The 11321-nt window shown below is 38.4% G+C and overlaps 1 protein-coding gene across 8 annotated transcripts in view; it reads right to left on the bottom strand.

Annotated features, from left to right (window-relative positions):
* Positions 1-905: 905 nt before the first annotated feature.
* The window catches only part of Ptprz1 (protein tyrosine phosphatase, receptor type Z, polypeptide 1), a 177602-nt gene continuing 167186 nt past the window's right edge, over positions 906-11321 (bottom strand). For all 8 annotated transcript variants that reach the window (XM_006505013.2, XM_006505014.4, XM_006505015.4 and 5 more), the window contains 6 exons: positions 11001-11074; positions 9447-9575; positions 8071-8217; positions 4149-4291; positions 3290-3425; positions 906-1850 (listed from right to left, as the gene is read on the bottom strand). In XM_006505013.2, coding sequence (XP_006505076.1) covers positions 1710-1850; positions 3290-3425; positions 4149-4291; positions 8071-8217; positions 9447-9575; positions 11001-11074 — 770 coding nt within the window. In that variant the 3' untranslated portion in view covers positions 906-1709. The remainder of the gene's footprint in view (positions 1851-3289; positions 3426-4148; positions 4292-8070; positions 8218-9446; positions 9576-11000; positions 11075-11321) is intronic.

Here is an 11321-nt window from a genome sequence, read left to right as displayed (position 1 = left end):
AAGGCAAAAGAAATACAAAATGGTTCTGCTTATTGAGCAAGTGGGTCCCAATGATACATTTAATGACACATTTTGTAGTGGCAGCACCAGCTGCTGTGCTACACAAAACCATAAAATTTTGTGAGATCCCTGTATATCATAGAGTATGCAGTTTGGGAACCAGAGCTTGATACTCTGTTCCATTTCTTTGGGCTTTCCACTTTTTTTCAGTGGGATGTGTGTTCACAATTTTCTACCATGTAAAGAAACTTTAATCCGGCTATATGTCTGCTCTGGCAAGGGATCACATCCAGAGACCAAGGTCTGTGTGATCTGACTGGAATACAGCCATGCCCTTAGTAGAGACCTTTAAGGCAAAATTAGTCTGTAGAAGGAAGCAGCCATATTTGAAAGTGATGTGTAATTGAGGGGCAGACAAAGTGATGAATCAGAGAAAGATTTGACAGAATGAGTCAGAAATAAGATATGCTCAACTCTCAGGAGGAAAGCCATTTAAGACCAGCACAAGGAGAGAGAGAGTAAGTAGGAAGTTGAGTCCATTGGGAGTCAGTGCAGTGCAATGGAATTGAATTTGTTTGTGAGTTCATGCAGTTCTGTGCAGGTCATCGGAGACAGTTAAAGCCAGATAATAAAGAGCCAGAAGATTAAAACAAGTTGCCAGAGTTAGTTTGAGGTCAAGCAGAGCCAAGCAGAGCTGAGAGAAGCCAGGTTGAATCAGTCAATTTGGAGAGGAGTTTTGAGCCAGAACTGCTGAGTTGAACCAGCCAGCCAGAGTTCAGAAAGAACTAGAAAGGATGAGCTTATTCAGCAGTAAACCGCTGAGAAAACAATTACAACAGCTCAATAGAAGATATCTTTACACTACTACACCCAGGTCACTACAACATTCCACAAGTGAACACAAGTTAATAGCAATATTTATATTTATTTTTGCAACTTCTCAGATAAAAACCATGTAAGGAATGTTTGGTGAGGTGTTATTCTCATAAAAACATCTTTTCAAACAAGTGGTTTTCTATTTTCACAAAAGTCAAAATGACATGCAGAAACAGGGTTAGTTTCTTGGATAACACATTACAGTTTTAGAAGACATTTAGAGTAAGTAAGACCAGAGAGTAAGCTACATTATTAAACTCAAGTACACCACTAGAAAACTCACACAGTAGTAAAATATAAAAATCTACAATTATAAATATAAATTTGGTCCATGGAGACACCAGAGCAGTATTTACATAAGTTACTATCACTCTACTTCAGGTGAATACTGCAGTTGTAAAATGTTGAATATTATCGGGGATGAAGTGGTTTACTTACAATCTACTATATTAAAAGTTATATTTCTAGCAAATCTGATGATTGCTACAAATACAGCTAAAAATTTGACACTTAAGAACAAATATCTTCCAAGGTTGGTGTTTCCTATTATCTACAAATTGATTTTTTTCTGTTAAAGTCAATATGGAAAAAAATACCACAATTCAATTCTTAGAAACACTGTAAAATTCAATCATTTTAGTTCAGACATAATAAGTGAATTACAAGAAGTCATTCAAAAAGGCACACGTTGTTAATGGTGTCAATTTGGCAGCAGAATGAGTTACTGTCAGGTCACAAGAAGTAAACAAATAACAGAACTGGATTCATTTTTTTTTTTCTAATTTTAGAAAGAGACAATGCATGGATGAGGGATGTCCTACACCCTTTCTTCGTTAGACTAAAGATTCCAGGCTTTCAGCTATATTTCCATCAGGCAAAGCTGCACCATTACTGTCCAGAGAGGTGGATGGGTTCTCTTCCTGCCTTGTGCTGACGAGGCTGAGGACTACTTTGTACAGAAACTGATACTGCTCCTAGAAAACACAGGAAGAGAGAATATAGACAGGAAGCTCAACAGAGGCATGGGTTTGCAAAAAGCAGGCCTGATTTCAGAAACACTTTAGAACCCTTCATGTAAGTGCACAGAATTGATTTAATGGGCTTGTACTCAGCTGAGGTGCCCATTCTATATTTACTTGTATCTATTTGGTTAACCCCAAATCTCTTTGCAATGAGATAATAGCCACTGAATGTAAAGAAAAAAAGGCCATGCACATTTGACAGTGATAAATACTCAGTTCTTATTCCTTTGTTCCCTGGAGTTGGAAGACAGTGCAGATAAACTTCATCTGTGTTCAGCATCTATAGCCTTTAAAAAAGCAACATCTTTCCTTCCTTCCTTCCTTTCTTCTTCTTCTTCTTCTTCTTCTTCTTCTTCTTCTTCTTCTTCTTCTTCTTCTTCTTCTTCTTCTTCTTCTTCTTCTTCTTTTTTTTTTTTTTATAGATCTGAGGCTGGTCTTGAACTCACTATGTAGCTCCCAAGTGACAAGACTACATACATGTTTTCTTTATCCAATTTATGATTATGGGGATCAAAACTAGTTCCCTGTGCATGTTAGGGAAGCATTCGACTGAGTTATATCCCCAACCCTCAAAACTCAGGGTCTTCTTTCTCTTCCTTTAATTGCTATGTAATCAAATGCTTCTGTCTATCTATGGAGTGTGCTCAACAGTGGCTGTTTTATCACCAAGGAACACACTGCTCACCAAATGTTTTCCACTCCCTGCAATTTTGTCTGGCTTGATGGTCTGCCTTGAGAAAAGGGGTGTCATGCTCCCCAGTGAGCTCTCTACAAGGCCCTTCTCTGTACTCAGCTAAGAAGCTGACAATGACCCCAAGACTTTGATGTCTATACCCAAGACTCTCACCAAGCTTTCTATTATTTTGCCACAATAATAGCAACTTTCAGGTTATTTCTAAACTAAACCTTGAAACCAGAAGTACTGGCTGTGTCTCATTCTTGACTATACATGTCTTTTTTCTCTTAAAAGCACCCATGAATTAGTTATTTGTTAACTTCAGAAACTGGGCTCGGCTTGAGAAAAAAAAAGTGAATAGGTCTAACATTTAAGTTTTTGAGATATATCTCTGGCTGTTCAATGAATCCTCAACTTGAACCTCAGGAATACAACTCTTCAGCTTGCTGAACAAACCAATTGGTTGGTAATTCCACTCCAGGTATTTTTAAGAGTCACAATGAATTTTATAAAAAGGGCACTGAGTGACTAAAGGTTTTTAATCTGCCAATCTTCTGCAAAGTTCATACTTGTAATTCAGTGTGAATGCTATAAGCTAATGGTACCTACCAGCCTCTGTGACCTTTCTTATATGTGATTAAAAAAAATAAAAAAAAACTTTAGTAACATCCAGGAAGTGATATTTCAACAGTGAAAGGTGAGGTTCATCACTTACAATGTCAGTGAAGACTCCCGGCCTCATCAAATTGATCATCTTGGCTACTTGGTAAACATCCATGGCGTTTTCTTTTTCTAGTTGGTGCATAAGGGTTGTAAGAGCACAAAAAGTTCCTGCTGTTACTCCCCCGTGCCTTGCAGTAAAGAGACAGGACAAAGACTCCATCAGATGCATCAGATACACTTTTAACTCAGAGCATACTGCCTAGACATGGCTTGTCTTTATTTCTTTTTATTGTGCATAGAATTATCATTGAATTGGGGACAGAACCAAGTGTGCCATTAAAAACAAGATCCTTTATAAAATGTTTTACTGTTTAATTATGCCTCGTTATTTGTATTCTTTGAAAGAGGCAGACAGAAAATGTTTGGCTGAGGTTATAATATATAAACTATCTACCTTACAGAATAGGTATTTAGCACAATTCTAGACTTTTTCATTGTCATAGAAACAGAAGAAATGATGAACTAAAGAGAACAATCGCTCTCTTATGCAAAACAGAAACAACAACAAAAACTACCAAACAATAGTCATTTTTACTCCTTTCCAAGAAGTAAATAGCTGTGACGTGTCCTACGTTAGCTCCTTTAACAGTCCAGTACTGAAGCCTTGTCTCATCTCAGCAAAGGCTCAGACTACAAAACCTAAGAGAAGATTCCAGTGTTGAGACACAGGTATTCTGCCTTCACCAGGAGTTTCCAGGGAGGCATGATGTTCTGTGTCACTTTTGATGATAAGAATCAGTTAATCCATCCTTGCTGAATCAACACATGGCCACAAAGCATCAGGCTGGTCAGTGGACAAGAGAGGCATGCACATATCCAGAGGTCTCAATGACTAAGACCCTGAGACTTACTCATCGTGAACAATCATGGGCCCATCCCTGTTAGCAGCTTCTTCTTTGATAATACTTATAAGTTCAAATGTTTTACTAATGGGACTATCCGGATTTGGCCATTTGGGGCACTGGAAATGCCTTACTTCCAGCACATAGTCATCCTAGGAGAAGAAAGAACAAGTCAGTGTTTTTAAAGGAGTAATGCCTGGCTAGTGGCAGTTTATCATGAGCCAGAATAAGTGGGAAATTCAGAAACTGAAGCTAAATGATAGAAATAGCACATGCTTTATTTGTAGTTCATCCCTCATCCTGGAAGGAGAAAATCATTGTAGTGGGACATTAACCATGAATCCATTCACCAGGATAAAACCTTATCTCCTTCTTAGGCTTTTGTGGGTGGGGCTGTACATGTGTATACATGTATGTAGGTACACACGGAGGTCAAAGGGTGATATTAAATGTCTAGTTTTTCTCTAGCACATTCTCTGAGACAGGATCTTTCTTCTGGAGCTTACTGGTTTGCCCTAGACTGGTTGGCCCAGCAAACACTTGGCATCTTCCTACCTTTATCTCCCCAGTACCACCGGGCCTGACTTTCATGTCAGTGCTCGGAATTGAACTCGTGTTCTTATGTTTCAGCAACAAGCTCTCTACCAACTGATTCATCTTCTCCAGTCCCACCCCACCCCCAGTGTAGTGGACGGAGGGAGATATAAGGTGGGGCTGGGAGGAAAGGAGGGAGGGGCTTTGATCAGGATATAAAGTGAATAAATAAATTAATTAATGAAAAAATGTTATTTGTGAGGGAATCATGCCAATGCTAATAAACCATGAAAGCATGCCTTAAAGATGTGTCTGCACTGCTCAATTTTAAGTTACAAAAGGAAATCTCCAGTGTTAAAATTTGTTTGGAAAAAGAGCACAGAGACCATCCAACATCAGCAGGACTCATCAGAATGAGATTAGACAGCACAATAAGAAAACATCTGGGGAACTCTAGTCTCGATTACTTTTTGTGTGATTAACCAGATTATGTCACAGTGAAATAAACCTCTGACCTCCAGTTTCCTAAAGTGAACTTAAGGAGATGCTGTATTTGAAAACAAATGTTTCAGAATCAATTTTATGTAGTAAATGTAAACTTCCCAACCAACCAAAGTTCTATTAACAAAGAAAACCACGATGGGGTATTGGCTTATCTGATATCAAGAATTATTATAAGCTGGAATGAAGGCATTTCCAGGTCAGCAGGGAGATTGACGAGGAGCTCAGTGGAAGGAAGTAGTAATGCTAGAAACAAATTCATATACACATAGTCATAGCTGATACTGCTGTCTGTGAGCACGAGGTCACTAGGACAATAATATCACATGGCTAATAATGAAAGTGCACTCTTGACATGCCCAATGTAATATAAAAACTAAAGGAAAAATAGAGAATATTTAGCAAACAATGCTATGTAGGTGTCTTAATTTCAGACATATTTTGTTTTGGTTCCCAGTTTGATTTTGGTGCAAAGACTAGAATTTGGGGATCCTTGTAGGCTAAATGTTCATTCTGCTATGAAGTGCTTCCTTAGCCCCCACTAGGATTTGTTAACAATGAATCCAAAAATGATAGATTCTTTATAAAAAATGAATGAGAAGGATGGTAAACCCCACATTAATTAAACTTGTAAACTTTCAGTTACAAAAAGTTAAAAATGCTAAAATTACATAAAAGAATATTTGCAACATGTGTACCTGGAAAGGGGTTAATACTTAGACTATACAAAGACCTCACACAAGTAAGTAAATAAAATTTCAAGGTGCTAATGGAAATTTGGGCAAAACTCCTGAGGACCTACTACTAGAAATGAATTATCAATGCAATGGGCAATACATTTTTGGAAAGGTATTTACCTTCATTTTCAATAAGAAAAATTAAAACAAGTGAGGCAAAATAAAAAAGTCATTTCAGCCTCAACATAAGCAATGATGAGGAGAGTCCTGATTTCTCAAGAGCTGTAAATGAGAGGCATCTCAGTAGGACCATTTTTAAAACATCCACAACACTGAAAAAACTGAAGGGTCTCAATTTCTTTCTTTCTTTCTTTCTTTCTTTCTTTCTTTCTTTCTTTCTTTCTTTCTTTCTTTCTTTCTTTCTTTCTTCTTCTTCTTCTTCTTCTTCTTCTTTTTTTTTTTTTTTTTTTTTTTTTGGTGTTTCGAGACAAGGTTTCTCTGTATAGCCCTGGCTGTCCTGGAACTCACTTTGTAGACCAGGCTAGCCTCGAACTCAGAAATCCGCTTGTTTCTGCCTCCCAAAGGGTCTCATTTTCAATAACCCATAAAGTATCCCTAGGTGAACCCAAGAAACAATTCCGTGTAGGCAAACATATTCAGTCAGGTACCATTTATAATTGCAAATTTTGAACAAAACAAAATGAAGCAGACTTCAAACAAGTAGTACCCCAATTTTGGATAGAAAAAAAATCCCAGCACCCTGAATATGTTAACAGCCAACACAAACAGATTTGACTTACACCCAATTGTGTGAATAAGTGCCATCAATATTATAATGAGGGAAGGCAACAAATATTTGAAAACATACATGTAATTCATGCAAGGGTCAGAATATAAGATCAAAGCAATGTAGTCTTGAAGGAAACAGAGATAAAAGGTGAAATTATGAGGTAAATCCAGAGATGAGTAAACACTACTTGGGGAAGAGGCCGCTGTGTCTGGAAAGAGAGTAGGATGGCTGAGTGGGAGATGAAGCATCTTGGTCAAAGGTCAAGGCTGTGTTCCTTTATTGAACTCAGTAGCCAACAAATCATTCAGTGTATCACTTCAATATACCATATATACCTTATGAACATTATTTTATTATATAATACTTGATATGTTAAAAATAATCTTTATAAAAAATAATTAACAATCTCCCAAATTTTGACTTTAGACATTTAACAAACTTCCGGGAAGTTGAAATGAGTCTCATCCACACAGCATAAACTTTTACCTATTTCTTCATTGAACTCAAGAGCTATGACATGTAAGACGCAGTAGCTATGAAAGTGCATGAAAATGCCTACTTCATCTTGCTCTCCTGACCACTGCTTGAGAATGTCCCCTCATTCCCAGGCTGGCTTTCTGGAAATCCGGACATCAGTGACATTTGATTTACATATCCGAGATGCACTGAACTGGAATCAATCCTGAATACTTATGGTATAGTGTGCTTTCTGTATAATACTAGGAGACAGCTGTATTTCCTAAGGCTGAGGTGGACAATGTGGGTGGTTAGAATAATGCGCATGACAAGACAGTGGGTATCTAATGAGTATTTTCTTAAAGTAATCCTTCTTACTAAGTATGGACACTTATAGGAGAAAGAATGGCCAAGTGCTGGTTTTAAAATAAGAATTAGAACTAGGGCCTGAAAAAAATAGGTTAGCAGTTACAAGCACTGGCTGCTCTTCCAGAGGACCTGGATTCTATTCTTAGCACACACATGATTGTTCACAACCATCCTCAGCTCCACTTCTAGTAGATCTGATGCCCTCTTTTGGCCTCCGTGGACATGGCATGCATGTTGTATACAGACATACAAGCAGGCCAAACACCCATCTACAGAAAAAAAAATCTCAAAGAAAAGAGATTTACAATTATTTTTGTTTGTTTACTTTCAACCTAAGTTCTATCGGCAACCAATTTGGAGTAAAAGAGAAATCTCTGTGCTTTTCTGTGTACACAGAAGTTAAGAATTTTATAGTTTATCAAAGATTAGTAGCCTGATGATTCTGTCAGATTTTTGGAAGTAAAAATGATACGTATAGGAATATCTCTGGAATTGTCTCAATTTGTAAGAAGTCCTTTTCCACTTCTAATAGACTCCCAAGTCATCGCACATCTCACCCATGAGTAGAAGTGAAGTCCTTCCTCTAACCTGGTTCCCTTCATACCTGTGTTGCTTCCAAGATGAAGTCTTGAACGATCAGTTTTTCCTCGTTCGAAAGGCATTTGTGTTCTTCAGACATAAGCGTGACTTTGAAGCTTTCACAATTTATGGGCTCATCTTTATTTGGCCAGTAGACAAACTCATCCTCTGCCTGAGAAAGGCCAAGGGAGAATATAGATTTTCATGAAACAGTTCATTGGTATGATTATTGGAAAATCAGATCAAATGCTCGGCGTAGACATTTCAAATCAAAATTTCCTTTGAATAACAAAATTTACTATTAAAATGTCCTTGAAGTGTGAAATAGGACATCGCATAACCCAGATTACCGCATGACATTCTGTGCTCTTGGTGCATCAGTAGCCTTGGTAAGCCTGCTGCTTCTACAACTGCCAACTGAGTAGGATGACTGAAGCAAGAACGCACCAATTTCTAGCACGACTTGGAATCTTTGTGACTTTAGATACTTAAACTGAGTACAAGAGATAAGTATACTTGTCAAGCCCAAATCATATATTAATTTTGACTGATATAGAAAAGTGGATGAGTCACTGACACTGAAGAGTCCTTTCCAAGTATATATATATGTAAATCTCTCCACCACGGGAAAGAGAGGAAGACCTGGGGACTCCTCTTACCACTATAGCTGAGAAGCTATGAGCAGATGAGAGTAGCTCGGGGAAGGAGATTCATTCTTCTTTGGTGCCATGGCCACTAGTAAGATGCCCATGTTCCATGCCTAGTGCTACACCCTTGCTTATAGGGTCCACAATAACTGTCGTAAGTTATCAAAACACACACACACACACACACACATCAAGTTTGAAGAGGTGTGTGCTGGCAAATCTGAGTTGGGGGTGGGTATGGTCCTACTTTGTTGTATACATGGATGGGATCCTCAAAGCATAAATCTAAAAGTTTCCCAAGGCTTTCTGTCATAAAAGAGCCTTGGCTGACATTATTAAGAGGATGTAACTACTTCTTGAGCTATGCTTTCGTAAAATTGTAAATAAAATAATAAAATAAAACAAAATGAGAGGCTTAAATGGAAATTTCAATACAATACTATATATTTTATCTGAAAAACGCAACCAGGACTGTATAAACTGGTGTCATTTGTGGTTGCATTCCTGTGGTGCTTAAGCAGTGCCACAAATGTGTATCTAGCAGCTTTAATCTACTTCATTTAGATCTCTCATTTACTACTTTGACCCAATGGAACTGCTTAACCAATACAGTCCAGCAAAGCATGACCTCACTGTGTCTTTTAGCTGTAAAAAAAAAAAAAAAAAAAAAGATAATATTTTTGTTTGTAATGATAGGCTTCTGGCTATTGTAATCTATTTTCCTTATAAGAAAGGAACAAAAAAAATGACCTACCATGTTTTGACCATCTGGAATCATAACCACCAGCTGGGCATTATGATCCCATATCATTCTCCAGAAGTCCTTGATGGTGTGCAGCAGGGGATGCTGGGTGATGATGAATTCATTGCTCTGGTAATAGCCCTACAGAAGCAAAGACATGAGAGAAGAGCCCAACCTATGACTTAACAGAGAAACATGGTTTTATGTTAAAGTAGTGTATTTAATTCTAGACCGTATGCTGAAAGAATACTGTATTACAACCAAAATTTACTGGCCAGTGTCTATATGCTAGGTATAGTTTTCTTCCTATTCAGGAATCTATGAGATAGAACTATCATCCTCATTTTTTTTTTTTTTTTTTTTTTTTTGAGACAGGGTTTCTCTGTATAGCCCTGGCTGTCCTGCTTTCCTGTAATTCACTTTGTAGACTAGGCTGGCCACGAACTCAGAAACCTGCCTTCCTCTGCCTCCCGAGTGCTGGGATTAAAGGCGTGCACCACCATGCCCGGTTTATCATCCTCATTTTAAAGGTGGTTAAACTGGGTATAAGAAGTTAAGTGCTGTGGAAACATTTACCTTAAGTGACGTGACCTCTAGAAGTTGATGGGCCAAAACCACTTGTGAAAGTGTCTCTTGCACTAGATGCCAGAGTGTAAATCCATGGCAGAGTTTATAATCCCTATTGTCCAAAAGCCCTGGGATTCAAAGAACTGAATCTCACAGCTCTTCACCCCAGGTCACCTTCCATGTCCTGGCCCCTGGCTGCCTCCCCTATGAGAGGAATCACGGGAAAAGGCCCTCTATGATTATATTTATGAAGCCTGGAAACTGGTATAACGGAATCAAATGATTTACATGCTGTTTACTGAACTCGAAACTCTCCTCCTGCAGTGTGATCTTTCACTAACCCCAATGGGTTCATTTGAAATGTGGTGGGTGTTAGACAGTGGTAACCACATAGCTCCTTGTTTCCCGCATCTTCTTGGGTCATTTCCTTGCTGGCTGACTAGAACAGTGGTTTGGGGATGAACATTAGGACTTGTTTTCATTTGAAATCAAGCTGTATGACTGACTATCTTAAGATGGTACTAAAGGGCACACAAAAGCCACCAAAGCGCCGACCCATCCATCAGACAACCTCAATGCAGAAGGAAAAAAATCCAATAGTGTAAATGAACCCAGTACTTAGGGAAGAGCTGTAATGCAAACCTGGGGTGCTAATTTTAGTGAATTTGGACTCTACTGAAGTCCTCTACTCTACCTCTGCCCCAGATCTGTGCCTGGGTGAATGAAAATACATTTTATGTCTACTCATCAGCTCTGAGTGGTGAATTTGGGACGCCGGATTTCCTTATGGTTTTCTATTGAGGTTTCTTCAGTCCCAGAACATATGAAAACATCCAGGTATGCTGCTATTACTCTGGCCACTGAAGACTGTGTGCCATAGTCAGTGTATTGTACTGACTGTATTGGATAGCTGCTGTTGCTGCATCCAGGAGCACACTCTACTATTAATTCTGGTAACACAGATGGGCTGTAGATTCTCCCACGCTGTCTCTGACTTACCATAATATAGGATGCATTGATGTAGTCTGTGCCTTCCCCACTCAGGGATGAAATGCCCACCCTTGATCTTTCCACTGGAACACAGAACATTGCAGGTAAACAAACATGCTCACTGCACTGGTCCATCCCCACCCTCAACAACAACTCCCAAATGCAAAGTACAATTGCATTTCTCAATGACTACCTTTGACGGTTAAACTAACTGTTACAGTTAAATTTTCCAATTTTTCATAAGACCTCAAAGATTTGAGTTATTCCTAATAATCAAGTAGTGGGTATAATTAGAACAATATGATAATAGACACAACATAATTAGTACAC

This window comes from Mus musculus, chromosome 6 (assembly GCF_000001635.26).
Source record: "Mus musculus strain C57BL/6J chromosome 6, GRCm38.p6 C57BL/6J".
In the NCBI taxonomy this organism is placed as follows: Eukaryota; Metazoa; Chordata; class Mammalia; order Rodentia; family Muridae; genus Mus; species Mus musculus.
The sequence above is the reverse complement of the archived record's forward strand: the minus strand, read 5'-3'. Positions and strand labels throughout refer to the sequence as shown.